Source organism: Pinus tabuliformis, chromosome 2_2, assembly GCF_031772625.1.
Source record: "Pinus tabuliformis cultivar Carrire ecotype Pingquan chromosome 2_2, CPIR1, whole genome shotgun sequence".
Classification (NCBI taxonomy): Eukaryota; Viridiplantae; Streptophyta; class Pinopsida; order Pinales; family Pinaceae; genus Pinus; species Pinus tabuliformis.
The window spans coordinates 598,933,853-598,957,848 of NC_142300.1; the positions used below are offsets into that span (position 1 = coordinate 598,933,853).

Sequence of the window (23,996 nt, forward strand, 5' to 3'; positions counted from 1 at the left end):
CTGTCAAACAAAAATTATAATCAAAGTAATGAGCTTACCTGTAAATATCGCCATCCTTGTTCTGTAAACCACGTCCTAATGATTTTTTTTTTATATTCTGATTTAGAGCTGGCTCACTGATATTCTCAGTGTGGCTTGGGGAATCCGCACTGTCTGCCAACTAATTATTGATGGTTTTGGCCTATCACATTCTCCTCTGAGAAGCTTTCAAAAGAAGTACACCATTAAAATACAGATTGTTAAGCTCCTTCCTATGTCCAATGCACTCAATATGGCTTGGGAAATCTGCACTGTCTGCTAACGAATTATTGATGGTTCTGGCCTATGAAATTCTCCTCTCAGAAGCTTTCAAAAGAACTACACCATTAAACCACATATTGTTAAGCTCTTTCCTACGGCCAATGCATGAACCTCCTACTTCTGCAGTATCCCTAATGTATCCTGAGTTTCCTAATCGGCTACTCAAGGCAATTAGGGGAAAACTCAATCAGCCAAGAGAACTGAACTTTGCTCAATCAGACTAAAAACGATACCATACTCTGTCACAAAGTATTCAAGTCAGGCCACAACAGACCTGTCAAAGCTCTCTACTGATCAAATTAATGGACGAAAAAGACGCCAATATATACGAGAAAAGCTGCACCGATCCAAAACAGTGTTATGAAGCTTGGCTACTCTTAAACAGAAAATTCATTCCCAGTTCTTTGACAACACAACCATCTGAATCCATGTGACGTGGGTGCCCCCACAATTAAAAAAGAACACCCTTGTATGCAAAATAAGCAAAACTATCCCAACTTGACCATCTGCAGTTCTTTCAACAAGCTGAGGTTAAACTCAAAACCTAAATTTGTAAATTATCAAACAAAAACTTTACTCTTTTCAATACAGAGTCATGAAGCTAGGCTAGGCATAAACAGAAATTCCAATAACAACACAACCTTATAAATCCATACAAAATGACAGGGGTGCCACACAGAAAAATACCCTTGTATTACAAATCAAGCAAAACCGTCATTATTTTCCCGTGAGACCATTTGCAATTCTGTCAACAACTTGGGAATGAATCCAAAACCCAAATTTGTAAAAATCAATGGAAGCAAAAGTGTGACATTGAAATAAAGTGACATGAATTGCAGATATAAAAAAATTGGCATTGTTTATCGAGGCCACAATTTCGCAAGGACGGTTGGAATAAATGAAGTTTGTTTTTCACGTTCAAGACTTCAAAAGATTTGGAATATAAAGATTTCTTCACATTAAATAATTCAAAAGACTTGGAATATAAAGATCTCCATTGAGATACAAGAGTATATATTAAAATGTATGAGTAAAAATGATGTTCAATGTTACAAATGAAGTTCACTTATATACCTATGTAGGTGCCTCTTCACACAAGGTCATGCCCCATTAGATATGCCCTTTAGTACTAATTATTAATTAATTATCATTATTTATGATTATTATCATTTACATTATTTTCTATATATTTTATTTATAACATTGTCTTCCTTCTGAAAAAGCTTTGTTCTCAAAGCTTGTTGATGAAAAGGGCTTGATCTCTTTTTCGATTTTGAATGTCTTCCTGTCTCAGAACTGTCATCTTCATCGATACAAGCTGATATGATCCTCCAAGTAATAAACAAAATTGTCGCATTGAGAAGAGGTCAAACCATCTATTGGCTTAGGGGGTCCTGAGCCAGGTTCAGAGTTAGTTGCACTAACCAACAAAACCTTACACTACTAACCCTTTCGGCATCAACCTGCGTAGCGCGGGCTACAGTCTCACCTGAAGCAGTATGGGAGGATGCTGGAACCAAGTTTCCACATCTACATATCAATGTGATGTCTTTTAACGCCCTAGATCTCCCTTCGCGCAAATTTGTAAGCCCTGGACTCGGTACTGCAATTCTATCTAAACAACCCTTAGACCTTTGTGAAGGTCTATGATCGGCTTTTGTGGACCCTTATCAGTTGATTTATCCACTTATGCGCATTAGAGAACTATTCTAGATCAAAGCTCGCGTAGATCTACTTAATTATTTAACAAACATAACATGATTTATCACGGTCTATGCAAAATTACATAACCAGGATTGCGTACATCATTAAACAATTAGTCAATAGGGTCACTTACATTTAGATTACTTATTTCATAACACATTATTCTTCCACAACATATATCGTAAGAAGAAGTACGCAGAAATAAACAAATATACATAGTAATTCTTCAATAATCTTCTTTATTGATCTTTAGTTCCGGTTCATAGATTCAAAACTATCCTGCACACTCAGCTGCAAGGTTCCACGCACTCAGCTTTGAACTCTACCTAAGCCTTTGTGCACTCAACTTCGAACTCTACCTAAGTCTTTGCGCACTCAACTGCAAAGCTTTTCTCTCCTATCTGACCCACTTCTCAATGCTGAAACTTCTCTTGTATCGACCCATTACATTAGATCTCTACCTTAGACTCTCTAAAACACACCTACTTATAGCTTCTTTCATACAATCCCATGGTCTGCAGACCATGGGTGGATCTCAAAACCGACTCAACTTTTACATAACCAATGGGCTAAAACCCTTTTGATTTCTAACCATCTACGCGCTCTACATCCACAAATCACGAAAACTTTACATCATTTATGGAAAATACATCAAAACTTGGGTTTTTAACCCCAAAACTGACCCAGGGGATCCCATCCCAACACCATCCTAGATCAATCTTCTGTGAAATCGTGCAGTGACTAGAAACTTGTGATGAACTATTATCACTAGACTAAATTGTGTGCATTTCAATGTTCTGAGTGATACAAATTCGTAGATTGATTGAAATGTTTGTTCTTGTGATTCAGATTTAGATAAAGAGTTCTTTTGGTTTCCCTTATCATGTATGTCGCAAGATTTTGATTTACTTCAAGTTCCAATGTTGTCGAGCTGGTTACAAAATCTTCACTTGGAATTTTCATTATCTCAACATATGAGTGTGTTTTTTCTTTAACTAACGTGTCTTCTTCTTGAGTAGTGATATTCTCTACATTGATATTCATTCCATTTTCTTCAACTTGAACTGAAACGACTGAAGACTTCGATGTTACTTCTTGAAGTTGTTCTAACTTGTCTTTTAACGGCTTATTGTCCTTCTTAAAATTTTTAAAGGAGTTGTCTATAATGCGACTTTTTGAGATTCCGGTGACGGAATCCGGCGGAAGAAATTGAGATGAAATCATGATTTGTTGCAGTTAAAATGGTTTTTTAACTGCATATTCGGATTCAGCACCCTGAAAAACCCCTGGAAGGCTTTCATTGTGCAGAAATTAGCTATCAAACTTGGATTCCAATAAATTACTGCCGGATTTTCACCGGAAACAATGACCGGAAAAGCTTTCAAAAAGTCGCGTTAAAGACTACTGCATTTTTAAATTGTGTTAAAAAAATTTGGCTATGATTCTTATGTCGCAAGACTTCCTCATTTCTATCAGCAATGATTTTGTACTATTTTACCTTCTTGAAAAATCACTTTGGAATATCTTGGATGTCTTCTGGCGTTACTAGATTTGGCTTCATAGTGGCATCCTGTAGTATTATTTTTTTCTTTTTGTAAGAAAATGTCAAAAACTTCATTTCCGTATTCAAGATGAAGGAACCAAGGGTTTCCAACCAGGGTGAACCTAAAATAATATCACTGTAATCGCTCCATAGAGTTTGAACTGAGAATTGTGATACGAATATGTAATTTCCAATGTTTAATTGTAATTCGTTATGTCATATACTTTGTTGTTAAAACAGTGAAATTTTTCAATTATATTTGACTCGAGAATCATTAATTGGTTTGCGATTTTGGATTTTTATAATTTTTATTTTCCGATAGCGAAATAACGATAGTAACATCTTTTCCCGCAATAAACTTTTTAATTTTAAATAGAATTAAAGCATAGTTATTTTAATTTATGAGAATCTTCTGACTTTCATTTCTGAATTAAACTTCATTTTCTTCCTTTCAAAAAATATTATAATATTTGTTTTTAATACTTTTATTATAAAAACCTTCTAAAATTTTAATAAAATCTCAAATAAAGGCGTGGGAAACTTTGTTTTTTTTTTAATAAAAATTATTTTAAATTTTGTTTTCCTCACAACTTTTTTTTGTTTGTGTTTTTTTATTAAAAAAAACTTACAAAAATCTTTTATAAATCTCTTATTAAAAGTTATTAAAACTCTAAAAAAAACTCTTTATTAATGGGCTCACTTCACAGATTAATTGGATAATCCCCTTTTAAAAGACTTTAAAACTTGTTCAAAAGATATCTCCACGAACCGTGAATGCCTTCCACGATAATTGAAACCTTTGACTTTTAAATGTGACCCCACCAGACCTTTAAACGAATGCTGGTCAGATAAAGAAATGATAACGGGGAAACTGTTTGGCGACGTGATGATTGAGAATGGATGCGGCTGGTCGGGAATGGATTAATATGGACGTCTTAGTCAAGAGGTGGAACACGGTGGTCCTGTTTTGGCATGAAACGGTAAATAGGTGGAGTATTCGGGTGTCTTGTGGCAGGTGACTAAAGATTGATGGCTAAAGGTTTGGTGATCAAATAATGTGGTTTTCATACCAAATGGAAATGAATAAAGGTTTTTTTTTCACGTTAAATACTTTAGAAGGTTTAGAATATAAAGATTTTCATTGAGATAAAAGAGTACATATTAAAATGTTTGAGTAAGAATGATATTCACTGTTACAAATGAAACCCGCTTATATGCCTAAGCAAGTGATTCTTCAGAGAAGGTCATGTCCCATTAGACATGCTCTTTAGTACTAATTACTAATTAATTATCATTATTTATGAATATAATCATTTACATTATTTTCTATATATTTTTTCATAACAACTGCAAACAAGTTGTCTTTAGTGCGACTTTTCTGGTTTAATTTCTCTAAAATCCCAGAAGAATTCATTGAAATCACAAGTTTGATGGGTAACCCCTACATAATAGAAGTTCCTTAAAGTTTTTCAAAGTGTTGAATCCATATATATACAGTCATAAAGCTAGTTTAAATAACACAAATGAAGATTTCACGACAATTTTTCTAAAAAATTCCACTAAAAACAACTCTAAGGGCAAATTCCAAAAAATGACACTAAAAACAACTCTAAGGGCAAATTTCTTGCCAAAATTTCATGAATTTTTTTTAAAAACTCTGGCAGCGGGATAGCTGATCAGCTTCCCAGCGAATTAACCCACCAATTTATGGGACCTTTTTTCTGCTGAATCCGTGGCAGGAAAAAGCCTATGCCTAAGTTGACTGGACTGTTCCCGAGTCCCAAAATTTATCACATAACAGAAATTATAAAACCTTTTTCTGGTCCAGGAATCCCACAGAGTTCCCTAATGCTCCTCTTGCTGCAAGGTGATTGGATCATGAAAATGAGTATCCCCTGGTACGATGAGACACATAAATTTTCGTCACGCGTGACGATTTACCGGCCATCGAGCCGACAACAAAGGGAATTTAAAATTTGAGTCATGTTTATGCCTCTCAAAGTTTCTATTTCATAACTGCTCACGGCTCTTGTTATTTTACAGTACAGTACAGAACAGGAACAATATTATATGAAATTATTGCTATAACCAATATGCATTGAAGTTTTTTTATGATAAAAAATTCAAGAGTACATATTTTAATTTGGTTTTTGGTTAATAAATAAGTTTTAATTAAAAATAAATATTTGTCAAACTTTTAAATAATAATATTTTTTTAATTAAATTTATATAAAAAAATTAATTAACTTATTTTTATTATTAAAATATTTTTTATTATTAAAATATCAATAAATTAAATAATAAGAGAACATAACTTTATGGAGTAAGAAAATATTTAAAAAAATAAGAGGAAAGAAAAATATAATTTTTTCAAAGTAAATAATTAGATATAAATATATTTACGGTGGTTTTATTATTTTTTGAAATGATATATAATATCTTTGGTATATTGTGTAGTCCATTTTTTTTTGCAGTAGTGACAAGGACATGGTTATTCTAGGGAAAAATTATAATAAAAATAAAGTAAATAAGAAAATAAAAATTTAATTTCATAAAACAAGAAGCATATATGTGATTATTTAAAAAAAAATTATAATAAAATCAATTAAACAAGAAGCATATGTGATTATTTTAAGAAATAATTATAATAAAATCAATCAAACAAGAAGCATATATGTATGGTTATTCTAAAAAAAAATATAATAAAATTAAATTAAATAAAAAATAAATAAATAAATAAATAAAAATTTATGAATGTAATTTTTTGCTTTAAAAAAATATAATAAAGGAAAATAAAGCTTTTATAAAATAAATGTTTAGATAGAAATACATTTAGTGTTGCTTTGTCATTTTTTTGAAATGTTATTTTTTATTTTTAGAGTATATTGTGTTGTTGATTTTTTTTTGCAGTTGTGATAATGGAATTTATTAACACTTCCATACTTAGTTATATGTTTCAAGCCTTTGTGTGGAAATTTATCACCTAAACAAGAACTCTGCACTTCACACACTTTCTGCTTTAAGCCTACACATATAGTTGTTCCCACATTACTTTTATAGTTAGTCATATTTTGTTAGTGTGCAGTATATAGTCCATAATCTCTTCTTCACATACCCATTTATGTGCATAACTATTTCTTCGCACATTCAAGTCTCCTTGCTTCCTATCCTTCCACACATCACATTTTTCACACTCCTATATCTTCACACATATGAATGTTTCACACTATGATATCATATACTCTTATAAAATAAGTCTCTCCACTTACAAACCATACTTAGTGGAATTTAAAAAATACCCATTTTTCTCTCTACGAAGCTAATTCAAAACTCATTTAAGAAAGCCCGATCCTCAAGGTAAAAAGGTGGTGATATGGTGTTATAAAAATCAATTCTCCATGATTCCATGAAACACGTGTCCTTGATTATTAACACCAATTATGATTCTTGCATGTCCTGATGAAGGTGTTACTAGATGAAGGGATGTATTAATAAATGTTACCCATAAACTGATATTTTAAACAACTATGAGATTTGTAATACAACACTAGAACTATCATGTATATCAAAGTGTTTGAAGGAATAAAGAATTATAGTGAGTAAAAGAAAGGAGTAATTCTTTCATGAGGATACAACTAATTCGCTCCCTTGACATGATAAATCTTCCATTGCTCGATGGCATACTAGTGGTATTGAATTTGACGACTAAGCAAAAGTTCAACAATAAAATTTGAACTACATGTTTTACTAATGTTGGATGTGTTTTGGAGGTCTTTGATTTCAAAGAATTCATTTCTTGGTGTGCCTGCCATTTTGATTCTAAGACTAGAAATATTAAAGTTGCTCTACAAGAAAATAATTCAGTTCTCTTGGATTTGAAACTTTTCAAGAAAATGTTGAAGCTACCAAACCGAAATAGGAAACACAAGCTTCTTGAAGTAGATGCTTTCCTCAACTCTCAAGTTGGGATGTGAATGTTCCTAGAGTATTCATGGTTCAATTAGTGCACATGCTAAAAGTAGAGAGAAGAAACCTAGTCAGCATGTTAGAATCATAAAAAGAACCTAATTAAATAAATAAATAATAAAAAAGTTTAAAATAGAAATAAATTTTTATTTTAAAGCATTCTAGCTTTAATTTTATTTAATTTTCTTTCAACTAGGTTCATGAATACTCTCCACACCTTCCACTAAGCAGGGGTTGTGAAATGTGTGGCTCTACATGAAGAGCGCATGCCCTCTCCATCTCACTTCTGGTGGTAAACTTAGGCAAAACCCTCCTCTACTCTTTGACACACTCACTTCACTTTTCAGTTTTTTCTTTTTGGTTTTTTTTTCTCCAGGCATTGTGGTTTGCTTTGCATGGAGACAAGTCTACTCCTCCTTAATGGTTTTGACAAAGATGACAAAGATGGAGAGCATGAACAAAAATGGTAGGGATGGGGCTTTAGATACAGAAGGTGGTTTTCCTTAGGTGATCATGCTCTATCTCATGAATTATTTCCATCTCGAAGAAGAACTCTACATAGTGTTGTCTTCATCTGGAATGTAGACTTCTCATGCAACTCATAAGGTCATAAGGACTTAGTTATGTTTATGCTCCTTCATTAGGTTGAAATTTGATTCCTAACTTGGTTTAGCGACACTAAAGAATGATTTGCCACAAGCATGGGTTGGGATTAAAATTCCTCTGTACTATGGTTTGATGCCTAGTACAATTGCCACATCTAGCTTGGATGAAAACTTGTATTGTAATTGTTGGTTGAAAATTTTTCAGTGTTGACCCAGGGTTCGACCATAGGGTGCCAACAAAGGAGTTTGTTGTAGTTTAGAACAACCCCTACATTTTCATTCCTCCATATGGGAGAAAAGTCTTACCTGAGGCACGCTGAGACTTCTAAGTGATGTTTTGGGATTTTGGAAAGGAACAAGATTCCATCTAATAATTAAATTATACTCCAATCTCACAAACATTGACAAATCCTCAAATAACACTTACACGATAGCAAAAGAATACAAAATATGAGTTAATAGAGAATTATAAAATTTTAAAAGGGCCATTTGATACGACAAGTTCAAATATATATAATCAAAGACATATATTCTTGCAACATTCTTCTTTTATTAAACCCCAAAATCCAAACTATTACATCGAATATCTACAAAAACTACGCATATTCGGGACTTCTTCAACTATATGGACAAAATTACAACCAAATACATAAGAAAGGACTTTAGTTCTCATTTCAACAACAAGACATGTTTGTTCTTCATCTCCTTCTTTGTAGCTTCATCTTGGCAGCTATATATAGCTTTGCTCACTTGATTTGGTCTAACTTAACCATCTTGATAAGATCCAACTTCTTGGTCCACTTTTCACTTGATTATTTCAAATTCAACTTCTTGATCCTCCTTCCACGACCTTGGTGAGTCCCAACGTATTAGCTCTTTTTCCTCCCATGCCACTTTCTTCTTTCTTTTTGCTACTTTATGGTTTTTTAAACCACTTTCTTCTATGTTTGTGTTGCTTATCTCTGTGGACCTTTTTGTTAAATTTGGACAACTAGGTCCAAACTCCATGTTCTGATGCTCAGATTAAGAGGCTAATATTTTTGTTGGATTCCTCTTTCTGAGAGGTGTAAAATCCATATAAAATAGTCTTAATCGGATGAGCAGAACTTATATTTTGAATTTATTATTCTTAATAAATTATATGTGCAAGGTCAGCCAGTTTTGTAATGTAGGCTCACATGCCCAACAGATGTGTCACACACCCTCATTGATGGATATATATACAGGAAAAGTTGGAGAGAATTTGATCACAACACAACTCACATCTTCCTCTCTCATCCTAAAAAGTACGAGCTACCTGGAGGACGAATTTCAGCCACACGTGGGAAGGACGAAGAGGATTTTTCTGCTGCTAGGGTTTCTGCTGATAGGGTTTCGCAGAAGTTTGACCAGCGTTGACTTTGGTCAACGCTTGGTCCAAACAAGCTGAAAACTTGTGGGAGGTTCGATTTTTGAAGGCCCTACTACCTGGCACAAAAATCGAGGTCAAAGGGTTGACCGTTTTGCTGCTGCGTTGACTTTTAGCTTCCTGCGTTGACTTTTCAGGACAACGTTGACTTTTGTAGAACTGACTTGGGTTGACTCATCTACTGGTTGGAGGGTTGTTGTGACACATGCTGGGCTGGCTGACCAAAGGAGACTTTGTTGGTTGAAGCATCCTGTTGACCGCCGAAACGAACACATATATTTTTCTTGTTTCTGATTTGTCTTCTTTAAGATCTGCTTATATGTTCTATCTGCATTTTGCTTATCTACTTGTATGATTGCTGTGAGAAAAGTGAAATTGCTCTTAGCATAGAACATCTACAAAACTTTACATGGTATCGGAGCTGAGGTGAAGACAAACTCTATCTATAGCAATCATCATCGAAGGAAATGGATTCCTCTAAGCTTGAATTCAGGGAGAATGACAAGCTGACTGGAAGTGATGACTTCCATGCCTGGAAGATGTTATTAGATCTCAAATTGGAAGATCATGATCTCCTAGATCATGTGACAGGGAAGATTCAAGAACCTCCATCAAATGCCTCTGCTGCTGTTAGAACCAAGTATAAGAAGGGAGAAATCAGAGCAAAGCTGCTGATCAGGGAATCCATAAATAAGAGTCTGGTTGCCTACATATCTGAACTAGGCACATCCAAGGAGATGTATGACAAACTGATACTTATGTTCCGAGTAAACAATGTGAACCAAGTGTTATTCCTCAAGAACAAGTTGAAGAATATGAAGAAGGGCCGAGACGAGTCTATTCAAACTTTCTTTATGAAGTTGACCGAAACCAGGAACAATCTGCTAGCTATTGGGGAGACAATAGTTGATCGTGAGATGGTTCTCACCGCACTTGGAGGAATTCCATATGAATGGCAAGTATTCACAACTACCATTCTCAACAATAATACCATCCCTAACTTTGATGAGCTTATGTCTAGATGTATGCAAGAAGAAACAAGGATGAAGGAATTTGATAATGAAAGAAATGCTGCCTATGTTGCTCATTCCCGAAAGAAGAACTCTGGTGGTTCCAAGGACAAAGGAAGGACTAAGACTCAAAAGAAGAAGGGTAAATGTTTCACCTGCCATAGGACTGGACACTATGCTAGAGAATGCCCCTTCCAGAAGAATTCTCCCGATAGTGACGACAACAACAACAACCGAAGGAATGGGAATCGAAGCAATGACAAATCCAAAGGAAAGAGGAAGGCTCACTTTGAAGGAAACAATCCACCTTCTAAAAGGACCAGAAATACCAGGTATGAGGAGTCTAATGTTGTTGATAAAATAAATGAGTATATTCTAATATCTGCTCTCTCAGCTGCATCTCCGCCCGACACTATGGATGTCTGGCTAATCGATAGTGGTGCCTCAAGACACATCACCGGATTCAAGGAAGCACTTTCTGACATGGTTGAAAGGGATACTAATCTAGAAATTATCCTTGGGGATAATGCCACTTATCCTGTGAAAGGGACCGGGACTGTGACCCTCCACTTGTCTCAAGGACAAGTCCTCCATCTACAAGATGTACTCTATGTACCCAAATTGAAGAAGAACCTTGGATCTGTATCTGCCATGGAAGACAACGGATTCAATGTAGCTTTCTCTGATGGAAAGGTACTCATGTGGAAGAAGAGCTTCAAGGAAGCTATCTCAATTGGTTTTAGAGTTGGTACACTCTACCAGGTTGGAGGGAGTCCGTTGGGAGCTATGACTTGTGATACTATCCGTCAAATCGAACTATGGCACCGAAGATTTGGACACCTTCATTACAAGGCTCTTCCCGAAGCAAGGAAGGTGGTGACAGGGATGCCTGATTTTGGAAATAATCATAAAGGTGTATGTAAGGGCTGTGCTGAAGGAAAACATACAAGGGGACCTTTCCCCTCAAGTGTCACAAAGACATCTGAGATATTGCAACTGGTCCATTCTGATCTTTCCGGTATGTTGCCTGTAACATCCCTGGGGGGATGTTCTTACTATATGACATTTACTGATGACTTCTCTCGCAAAACCTGGATATACTTCTTGAAGAAGAAGGATGAGGCTTTCATGTGGTTCCGTACCTTCAAAGCCTTGGTGGAAAATATGACCGGAAAGAAGATCAAGATTTTGAGGACTGACAATGGCACTGAATATGAGTCAAATGAGTTCAAAGACTTTTGCAGAGAAGCTGGCATTAAGAGGGAGACTACCACTGCATATACTCCTGAGCAGAATGGTGTTGCTGAACGCAAGAATAGGACTATTGTGGAAGTTGCCCGTGCCATGCTATGTGACCAGGGTCTTCCAAAGTTTTTGTGGGGAGAAGCTGCAAATACTGCTGTGTACATTCAAAACCGATGCCCTCATTCCGCTTTGGACTCCAAAACTCCCGAAGAGGTTTTCTCTGGTAAGAAACCTGATGTCTCACATTTTAGAATTTTTGGATGTCCTGTCTATTTTCATGTGCCGAAAGAAAAGAGAAGTAAGCTGGATGCCACTGGGAAGAAAGGAATGTTTGTGGGCTACAGTGAGACTTCTAAGGCATATAGAGTCTATGTACCTGGTCAAAGGGAAGTAGAGATAAGCCATGATGTCACTTTTGACGAAGATGCTTCCCTGAAGAAAGTAGTAGATCTTCCTAGATCTGAAGAAAACCATGAAGAAAGACCTGGAAATCTGGAAGAACCCCAGGATGAGACTATGCCTGATGTTGAAGGGCCAATGGACCCTATTGATCCTTCCCCTTCTCTAGGAAAGAGGCCATCATGGCTCAGGGACACCCTCGAAGATGCTGAGGGTCATGCTGCCCCAAGGGGAACATTCCAAGAAAGCAAGAAGCCGTGTAGATACCAAGGGTATCTAGCTGCCATGAGTACTATTATACAATTTGAACCTGGATCTTTTGAGGAAGCCATCAAGCATCAAGTCTGGAAGGATGCTATGCATGAAGAATATGAGGCTATTATGAAGAATGATGTCTGGGATGTGGTCCCGAGACCGAAGGAAAAATCTGTTGTCACCGCTAATTGGCTCTACAAGATTAAACATGGATCTGATGGGAGTGCTGAAAAGTTTAAGGCAAGATTTGTTGCCCGTGGCTTCTCTCAAAAGGAAGGAATTGACTATGACGATATATTTGCACCTGTGGCTCGATATACCACCATCCGATCCATCATAGCCCTTGTTGCTACGCAAGGATGGAGTCTTCATCAGATGGATGTCAAGACCGCTTTTCTGCATGGTGCAATAAAGGAAGAGGTGTATGTAGAACAACCGCTGGGATTTGAAGTTCAAGATCGAGACACTTATGTCTGCAGGTTGAAGAAAGCCCTCTATGGGTTAAAGCAAGCACCCAGAGCTTGGTATGAGAGGATGGATAGTTACTTGATGAAGCTGGGCTTCACTCGAAGCAATGCTGATCCAAACCTTTACTTTAAGGTTGAGGAAGGAAAGCCTCTCATTCTAGTGCTGTATGTGGACGACCTCTTCCTGACAGGTGATGACCCTCTCATTCATCAATGTAAGAGGGAGCTTGCTGCTGAGTTCGAGATGAAAGACCTAGGACTGATGCGCTATTTCCTAGGCCTGGAGGTCTGGCAGAGACCTGGAGAGATTTTCCTTTCTCAAGGAAAGTATATTGTGAAGCTTCTGGAAAGATTTGGGATGGTGGACTGTAAGTCCGTGTCGACACCAATGGAACTCAACTTTAAGAATTTGAGTGGCAGCGCTGCAGGGCCTATCTTGGCCAATCCTACTGAGTATCATCAACTCATAGGAGCTTTGATGTTCTTAGTGAACACTCGTCCGGACATATGTTTTGCAGTGAATACTTTGAGTCAACAGATGGTTGAGCCTCATCATTTTCACTGGGTTGGTGCCAAGAATCTTTTGAGATATCTTTGGGGCACGATAAACCATGGGCTGAGATACACTGCCGGGAGTGTGATACTCCGGGGATATATTGATGCCGATTGGGCTGGTAGTGTGGTGGATCGTAAGAGCACATCTGGATGCTGTTTCAATCTTGGTTCTGCTTCGATCTCATGGATGAGCAGGAAGCAGAAGTCGGTGGCTTTGAGCACCGCGGAGGCCGAATACATTGCTGCTAGTATGGCCTGTTGTGAAGCAGTTTGGTTGAGGAAGCTCTTTAGTGAGCTGTTCCAACATGTGCTAGATACCACTGTAATACTCTGTGATAATCAGAGTGGGATTCGTATGACTGAGAACCCTGTGTTCCACGACCGATCCAAGCATATTGATATCAGGTACCACTTTATCCGGGATATGGTACAGCGAGGCGCCGTAAGGCTCGATCATATAGGAACTGATGAGCAGGTCGCGGATATTCTCACTAAGCCCCTGGGGAAGGTCAAGTTCCTAACCTTTCGTGAGAGTCTTGGTGTCGTGGAAAGACCCTATGATGTGGGTCCTGTTGGACGATGAGCTCTGGGAGCTCTGGGGGGCTTTGGGGATAGCTTCTCGGAGCTATAAGCACTCATAATGCTTCTACCCCACCCTTGTGATTATTGAGCTGGTTCGCCACTCATTTAATCTGTGCCCCGTATGCATCCTACCCATTGAGTTCAGGGCTCATGGGAAGTACCTCTCATTTGGCCAATGAGGTGTGGAAAAGCTAGAGACTATTAGCAAAGACTGATGGACGCATCAGAGATTGCCGTACTCTCTATCTAGGATGGCATGGTCCAACCACTTGATCTGGGATCGAGATTTGTGAGGTCTGGGACCTCTGGACTGATTATGTCAGTCAGGGAATGATGTCTTTGTGACTGACCCACTTATGTTCTGAAATAAAGAAGCCAGCAAAGCAAGTTTCGGCGGGATGACTCACGATGTTAATTGCACTAATAGATGGAGTTCTCCCTAGTTGAGAGGGAGTGTTAAATTTGGACAACTAGGTCCAAACTCCATGTTCTGATGCTCAGATTAAGAGGCTAATATTTTTGTTGGATTCCTCTTTCTGAGAGGTGTAAAATCCATATAAAAATAGTCTTAATCCGATGAGCAGAACTTATATTTTGAATTTATTATTCTTAATAAATTATATGTGCAAGGTCAGCCAGTTTTGTAATGTAGGCTCACATGCCCAACAGATGTGTCACACACCCTCATTGATGGATATATATACAGGAAAAGTTGGAGAGAATTTGATCACAACACAACTCACATCTTCCTCTCTCATCCTAAAAAGTACGAGCTACCTGGAGGACGAATTTCAGCCACACGTGGGAAGGACGAAGAGGATTTTTCTGCTGCTAGGGTTTCTGCTGATAGGGTTTCGCAGAAGTTTGACCAGCGTTGACTTTGGTCAACGCTTGGTCCAAACAAGCTGAAAACTTGTGGGAGGTTCAATTTTTGAAGGCCGTACTACCTGGCACAAAAATCGAGGTCAAAGGGTTGACCGTTTTGCTGCTGCGTTGACTTTTAGCTTGCTGCCCCTGCGTTGACTTTTCAGGACAGCGTTGACTTTTGTAGAACTGACTTGGGTTGACTCATCTACTGGTTGGAGGGTTGTTGTGACACATGCTGGGCTGGCTAACCAAAGGAGACTTTGCTGGTTGAAGCATCCTGTTGACCGCCGAAACGAACACATACATTTTTCTTGTTTCTGATTTGTCTTCTGTAAGATCTGCTTATATGTTCTATCTGCATTTTGCTTATCTACTTGTATGATTGCTGTGAGAAAAGTGAAATTGCTCTTAGCATAGAACATCTACAAAACTTTACACTTTTTCTATTAAAATTGATCAAATTTTCTCCCAAAAACAAAGGACCCAACAGGCCCTGACCACAATATATTGACTCACCCTCGAGTCAATCTGTTTCTTGTGTGCTTGATCCTTCTTGTGGTTGTGAAACTACTACTAATGAGGTGTAGTCTCTACAATTGGTTTCTCATCACACGAACAGAGTAAGATTTTCCATTGAGTATCTGCATATATTTAGTTTTGGCAATAGGAAAAATGTTTTGGAGAGTAGTCTTAGCTTTGTGTGACTCCTCCTATAATCCAGGGATTTGCTTATCAATGTCTTCAGCTTGAGCAAATAAATGGTGTCTAATGTGCATTCTTCTTTGGAATAATGTCATGTGACATTTCCTGGAATACTATAGCATGCAAACTTAACTCTGCCATTGTTAATAAGGCAATGATAACATCGCAACCCTTGCATTTAGTGCCATAGTTTTCATAAAGATTGGCATCGCCCATTTTCTTGACATGCTTTGAGGTGGTCTAGAATGTTGTTGAAATATCCTGAGGATGCAAGGACAGCCTAGTGAGTTTTTGAATGTCATCAACATGAATTGGGTACTCTATGTCCACCCATAAAGAGCCATTATGGATCCTGATGATAAGAAACTTCGTGCATCACATAATTTCATTTGTCGTTCCAAAGAAAGGAAAATATTGTAGTTTCATGATAGTAGACTCATGTAAGGTGTTGAGCTTTGTAATTTTCATGTATTTTCTAGTTATGATTGTCGTCCTAATTAGAAGGACTCTCCCTGATGATACTATAGCCCATCAGTCATGTACTTTGGGTCAACTGATACGAAGGCTTTGGTTTTCTGAGTCAAGCAAACATTTGTATCACTCTAGCCCATTATGTTATAACTAATTGTGCATAATAGGAAATGCCCACATATATATAAAAAATAAAGTTTAATTATTAAAAATATTTTTGTTTAAGAGTTTGATAAGTACTTATTATTATATTAAAACATGTTTCAAGAACATGTGTTTTCTCCTAAAAGTTCACAATGTCAAATTTAGATGGCCCGGATAGAGATTACCATAGTCCCAATTTAAAGTCAACTAGTTGCCACTATAAACTGTAGACTAATGCCAAAAACTTATCACCTAACATGTAATAGCAAACTTATGACTTAGCAAGGAACAATGAACACCAAGGTTGTCAAGCATCTAGACTAATGCCAACAACTTGCAACCCAACATGCAATAAGAAACTTATGGCTTAGCAAGGATCGATGCACAATAGGTGTGTCGATGTCTTTCCATGGTGGTATACTCTTTTAGTTTGATCACAATGAGTCAACATCTCCCTTTGCAATAATTGAACCTAGGTGAAGGGGGGAACAAGATGTTCTCTTTTTTCTCCCAACTTCTCATAGCTAAAATCTAGGACTCTTCATAAACTTTGGTAATTAAATTGCAAAGTAAAAGAATATCTTTTGTTTTACAAATAAAATAATATCATAAGACAATTTAGATCTACCTTCTTATTTCTATTATAATATGTACTTATAAAGAATTTTACAATTAATTTCACTTATTATTACAATAAGAATATATAACTTGAGTGGGCCTAATGGTTAAGAGCATGTGTTTCCTCCTAAGAGGTCACAGGTTCAAAACCAGAGGGGGGTAGAGTATGTATGCCTTCGTAGACTTAGCAGTCAAATCGCTGCGCGGAGGTGGGTCCCTTGTCCCACAAACAAGGGGGTCTCATACACCAATTTGGTGTCTGGCTTGGCCGTGACCTTAAAAATAGATATTATTATTATTATTATTATAAAAATAAAATAATTTCAATATTATTTGCATTATTATAACATTATAATCCATCATAAATTAATAATAAATAAAAATATTTGTTAATATTAATATATGATAAATAGTGTTTATTAATTAAAAATATTTATATGTCAATAATTATACCATAGGTCTATATATATAGATAAGTTTCTTTATCTCTATATTCTTAATATTAATAATAATAATAATATAAAATCACATATACTCTATTATTATTATTATATATATATTTATTTGTTTATAACTTATTTTATAATTAAAATATTAATTATGACATTGTACAAGAGCCATGAGCACTCATGAAATAGAAACTTTGAGAGGGATAAACAGGACTGAAATTTTAAATTATTAATGATGTCTTTAAACCAGATTTATGAGCCTGGTAATATCATTTATTTATTTTAAATTATAATTCTGAACATTTCGAAAGTTTAATGAAGTTTCTTCAACGTGTAATGTTCTTGCCTCATCTTCAGCGTTACGGGTCTACTCATATCGCACCAAACACTTAGACACTGTAAGTTAGGACAACCAGGGGTATTAAACTTTTTCAAGTTTTAAGTGTAGTTTTTTTGTTTTTTTTTGTTTTTTTTGGTTTATTTTATTATTTATTTTGTCTAGAATTTGGTAAGCAATTTTGGAAATTATAAGTTTAACAAGTGAACTTTAGGGTTATCGAGGGTGATGAATCCATATATGCAATGAAAAATTAGTTTAAACAATACAAATGAAGATTTCGCCACAATTTTATTATTTATTTTGTCTAGAATCTGGCAAGACATTATTGAAATTACAAGTTTGACAAGTGAACTCTAGGGTTATTTAGGGTGATGAATCCATACATGCAGTGAAAAAATCAGTTTAAACAACACAAAGGAAGATTTGGCCACAATTTTTTTTGTCGAATAACCACTGTTGATTGGTTGGAGTGTCCTTCTCATATATAAAGAAAGGGTGATGGCCCAAAACTCAAAAGTATAGGGCAAGAGTGAAAATTTATCACCTTATGAATCATAATGGTTTATTTCAAGCATCGTGGTTTTTGTTTAGTTAGCATTGATGAAAATGAGGAAGTGAATTAGTGATGCTTGCCCTTAGTGTTGGTTGGCCACTCAGATAGAGTTATGTTGATGGTTACGAACACTCATTAAAACTAAGTATGGTTTATTGAACCTTAAAGAAAACAAGAATTACTTGGTTTGATTTATAATTGTATCTTTGTGTTAGGAAAAAATGTTCTTAAAATATCATATTTTTGATGGGCTAAAATGTCAAGAATATCAATATTAAACTAGTATTTTGAAATTGAGATTTAATGTGTGTTTGCAACAATCTTCTTCTTCTTCTTCCAAAGTATTTTTCATCTTTAACCCCCCGGAGTATAACAAATATGACAAATTCTTTAGGTTCATTGAATTTTAAAAATTGTCCAAACCCCATATTTCATTATAAAGGAGCTAGTGAACACTATTTTTTTTTGACAATGTTGATGTTTATCTTAATGCTAATGAAAATAAAAAGATACCTTTGATATTTTAAATTAGTTTTAATCAACTTCTTATAATATCTTAAATTTCTCTTATCTTCTAATTCTTTATTGTAACTTGAATCCATACATGCAGTGAAAAAATCAGTTTAAACAACACAAAGGAAGATTTGGCCACAATTTTTTTTGTCGGATAACCACTGTTGATTGGTTGGAGTGTCCTTCTCATATATAAAGAAAGGGTGATGGCCCAAAACTCAAAAGTATAGGGCAAGAGTGAAAATTTATCACCTTATGAATCATAATGGTTTATTTCAAGCATCATGGTTTTTGTTTAGTTAGCATTGATGAATAGGAGGAAGTGAATTAGTGATGCTTGCCCTTAGTGTTGGTTGGCCACTCAGATAGAGTTATGTTGATGGTTACGAACACTCATTAAAACTAAGTATGGTTTATTGAACCTTAAAGAAAACAAGAATTACTTGGTTTGATTTATAATTGTATCTTTGTGTTAGGAAAAAATGTTCTTAAAATATCATATTTTTGATGGGCTAAAATGTCAAGAATATCAATATTAAACTAGTATTTTGAAATTGAGATTTAATGTGTGTTTGCAACAATCTTCTTCTTCTTCTTCCAAAGTATTTTTCATCTTTAACCCCCCGGAGTATAACAAATATGACAAATTCTTTAGGTTCATTGATTTTTAAAAATTGTCCAAACCCCATATTTCATTATAAAGGAGCTAGTGAGCACTATTTTTTTTGACAATGTTGATGTTTATCTTAATGCTAATGAAAATAAAAAGATACTTTTGATATTTTAAATTAGTGTTAATCAACTTCTTATAATATCTTAAATTTCTCTTATCTTCTAATTCTTTATTGTAACATAATTTCTAATTATATACAAGTCAAGAATGTGTTTCAAAATATATGTAAATAACTCCATAAATTTAATATAATAATCCCCGATGGGGGTGAGATTGGAGGCTAATGGAGGGCAGGGTGGAGCATTAACTCCCCTCCCCACACAACATGTGGTTTAACGAGGCGTGTCAAAGACGCTTCTTGGGGCAAGCAGAAGGTGGTTCTTCTTGAACCGTTCATAGATATAATAGTTAAAGGTGGCCACATAGCACATGTAGAGGTTTAGGGCCATGGGACCATGGAGAAAAACATCAATTGAAAATTCGGGATTTAGGTGAAGAACTAGATCAACTGGTGGTCCAATCTTCGAGAAGAATAGAACTACCCTCTTCATTTGGTTCTCTGGAAAGTTGGCTTTAGTAGGTCACTCTGCTCCTAGAAAAACTCACATGGGACTGACATGAGGATAGGAATGAAATTATTTGTCTTATGAACAATCTCCAACATAATCAGTGGCACATGATGGATCATTTTGTAGCTTTGCGTCGCGACAAAAAATAATTCATGAGAGGCTAGACCATGTGGAAGGCAGGATAAAACACATGGAGGGACTCGTTCACAAGGCTTTTCGTTCTCCTCTGCAACCAAGCAAGGACCCAGACAACCTAGCCCTGGGAAACTTCTTAGATCAGGGATGAATGTTAGATGTATTATGGTTCTTGGGATTTTCAAGTATTTTTGGGCTATTTATATGTGGTCTATTAGTTTGTTGTTGTTACTAACAATGTGTTTATGTTATTATCTTCTTGTCAATAATTCTGGTATGAATGAGACTAGAATATTTTTGTTTCTCGACTACTCACAATGTATCTTTGACATGAATTAATAGAAAGTTTAGATTTATTAAAAAAAATTAATAATATTGTTTAAATTTTTATATGAACATTTAGTATAATAATACATATTACTCTCGTTATGTCAAATTGAGTGAGCATGATTGGTTTCAAAGGACCTTGTTTTGCATGGCAATCCAGGTTTGAAAATCCAAGGTAGTCAAGAGGAAACACCTAGAATCTAGCCACATTAAGAGTTGGTGTGGCCCAAGTTGCATGTGATCCCTGAGTGCTTTTCATGGTTGAAGCACCCCATGTCATGATTTTCTAGATTATAGGCTAGTCTAGCAAGTGATAATCATGCTAACAAAAAATAAAAATATAACTAAAAATTAAAAGTAAAATTAATTGATTATATATATATATATATATATATATATATATATATATATATATATATATATATATATGATGATGATGAGGATCCAAATGTATATGTATATGTGTATATATTGATGATGATCTATTGAGACCATAATTAGTCCACCAAGTCTTAAAAAGGTAAGATTCCTTTAGAATCTAATTTCTATGTTAAAAAAATAGTAAGAGAAGCATTCCAAGATAGTCATAGTTTTGATGACTTAAAAGGTTAGGAATGTCAATATTGTAATAATTATTTGGAAATTGAATTCTAATTTGGGTGTATGTACGGAACTTCATGAGAAAATGTCTTTCTTCTTCAACCCTCTTAATGTCACAAAAATGATAATTTTTTGTATCCAGTGATGTTTTGGAAATCGTACAATATCTAATTTTACTATGTAGCTCATGAGAGTTGGTTTATTTTAGCAATATTTATGTTCTTCTTTGCGCTAATCAAAACTGAAAGATACTTTTGATCTTCTAGATTAGAGTTGACCACCTCCTTGCAGTGTCTTAACTTCCTTTTATTTTCTAATTCTTTATTATACCACAAATTCTCTTTTAAATTTAGATGCAATAATATTTTAATATTGTTAGTAACCTCCAAGATGGTGTCTTCCTATATGCTCAATAATTTAGCCAAGAATTTACGCCTTGATGCCACTCTCACTTGAGCCGCAAGTGGTTATGACTAGAGTTAGAAGCAATTTTTCAGAGCCTCTTGTCATCCATATAGTTTATCTTGTTATTGTACATTAAGTACCTAACCATGGCCATGCACTTAATGGGAGAGTGGCTCACTTGTATGAGAATGATAGAATAGGGTGTATTGGTTTTAATATTAAGAGTAAAAGCTATAAAATTCTTTTGGATTTTCTCTACCCCTCCCTAATTTTTTTTTGAGATATTGCATCCTTAGACTTCATATATGTATAAGATAATAGGGGCAAAGAGATGATCAAACATGGGCTTTTTCTTATCCTGTAGTTGAAGGCTTTCTAATTTTCACTTGATTTCAAGCTCATAATAAGCTTTCCACCCTCCATTTATATGCTTTTCAACACTACAGTTCTAGTTTAGATTTATGACAGATATCAATTCTAAGATATTTGTATGAAGACACTTCCTCCATACTATTATTTTCATGTATGAAAGTGCTATATGTGATCTCATGGGATTTTGATCATCATAACCATATTTTTGTCCATGTTCACAATCATATCCATACTAGATTATAAGTCCTTTAATATTCTTAAATGATTATTGAGGTTAGATGGATTTGGTGCCATGAGAACAGTATCATCAACATAAAGAAGAAGGATGATGTATATATTAATGATATTCAAGCCAATACAACCAATTTATTCCAACCAGCATTCTAAGTTATCAATGTAATTTCCAAAGAGAGTAGGGCACACATAACAACCTTTTTTTACTCCTATATTACAAGTAATTTCTTCCAACCACCCTTAGTATTCCTAAACTTCACAATAACATTTTATTATAGCCTTATGGACATAACTCTCATCTCGTAAGGAAATTTTAGCTCTTCTAACCTATTCCAAAGGTTAGTTTTGGGCACAACGTAAAAAAACCTTTCTAAAATTAATGAAACAACAAAGAAGATTGATTTTACTATTTTAACACTCTTTCACAATGATCATCAATGTAACAAGATGGTCCACAGTTAAATGGTATCCCCTATTCCAGCTTGTCCTTTAGCTCTTTTTCCATGGCTTTCAAGTCACATGCTTGTCTTTTTTCACAAAATACTTCCATAAAGCATGGCTAAGATGTGGCTAATCATAATGGTCCTATAATTAGAGGGATTACTTTTATCCCCACATTTAAAATGGGACCAATGAGGTTTTGAATCTAGGATTTAGAGAAGCCTTACTTTACTACTAAATTGAAGAGCCTGTGTATATGAAGGATGAGAATAAGCCATCCAATTTTCAAGATTTTAACTTGGAAGCCTTCAATGTCCTTAGATTTCCCTTTTGTGAGTCACTTAACCCAATACTTTATATCTTGGTCTATAGATAACACTTCATCTTCTATAGGAAAATTTGGAATGTTGTCCACAATAATAAGGGATTCATAAATATTTTTTAAGTTTCATTCCTTCAAAGGAATCATATTATTTTATTTAGTTTTATGAGTCAAAATTTGCCTCCAAAATCTCCTAGGTTTGCTCTTTTGTAGGTGCAGAAGCTTCTTTTGTGGTCTATCACGTAGTGCATTTTTTTCCTTTTTGTTGTAAGTAACAGTGGTTCATTTTATTATAAACAGAACAAGATATGCAACTATTTTTCCTTGGTATGCCACTAGGGAACCCAAACCAATGGCAAAACCACAACTTTTTGAGCATCCAAAACTTGACACTATTTCCAAAATTCAAGATTACAACATAAAAACTATAAATCTTATAGCCTACTTGAGCTAACACGCATGAAACACTAGAAAATCAAAGATAAAAGAAGCAATAGTAGAGTGAGTAGGATTTATCAACCGACCTTAGGAGAGTTTGATTCTTTGACAACAATGGGCTCTTTGTTGCTCCCTAGGCAACCTAGATTTGAAGGGAGACTTCAGTGGCCTTCAATATTTTTCATATGTTGATCTAGTCCTTTAGTTGTGAGTTGCATTTCACCTAACATTAGCAAGATTTATTCTCGAGCTTCGTTTTATCCAAAAGGACTCTCTTGAGAAAAACTTTCACGTACAACTAGATATATATGGTCTACACATACTAATTGAGTCTTCCCCTTATGTTTCCAACATTTGGAATCCAGACGATGAAGTCACTTATAATTTCCAGATCTGGTAAACAATAGAGTTACAATATTATTCCCCTTTATACCTCAACAATTTCCTCCTAAATTTGAGGTGGGTTATGATCTCTATAATTTCTTGTCATGGCCTTTGTACACAGTTAAGCTCAAGATCCCATCTTGTGATAGTAGGAAATTCCTCTTCGAGACTTAGATTTTTTTTTTTTTTTTTTTTGGGCATGGTTATCTTCAAACAAATATCGAGGCCAAAATTTAAAAGAAGGGTAAAGCCAAGTGGGAGGGAGGGATCCCATCTTGTGATAGTAGGACATTCCTCTTCGAGACTTAGATTTTTTTTATTTTTTTTAATCAATTAATTTATTATTATTATTATTATTATTATTATTTAATTTATTTTTTTGGGCATGATTATCTTCAAA

The 23,996-nt window shown here is 35.3% G+C and overlaps 1 protein-coding gene across 2 annotated transcripts in view; it reads right to left on the reverse strand.

Annotated features, from left to right (window-relative positions):
• Positions 1–23,996, reverse strand: part of LOC149194075 (ABC transporter C family member 10-like) — a 78,284-nt gene that overhangs the window by 6,155 nt on the left and 48,133 nt on the right. Inside the window, exon 1 of one of the 2 annotated variants that reach the window (XM_089405005.1) lies at positions 39–899. The exons of the other annotated variant lie outside the window; for it this stretch is intronic. Within the exon in view, the coding sequence (XP_089261131.1) occupies positions 39–54 (16 nt within the window). The 5' untranslated portion in view covers positions 55–899. Of the gene's footprint in view, positions 1–38; positions 900–23,996 lie in introns of those variants that run through there. 2 annotated transcript variants of the gene reach the window in all.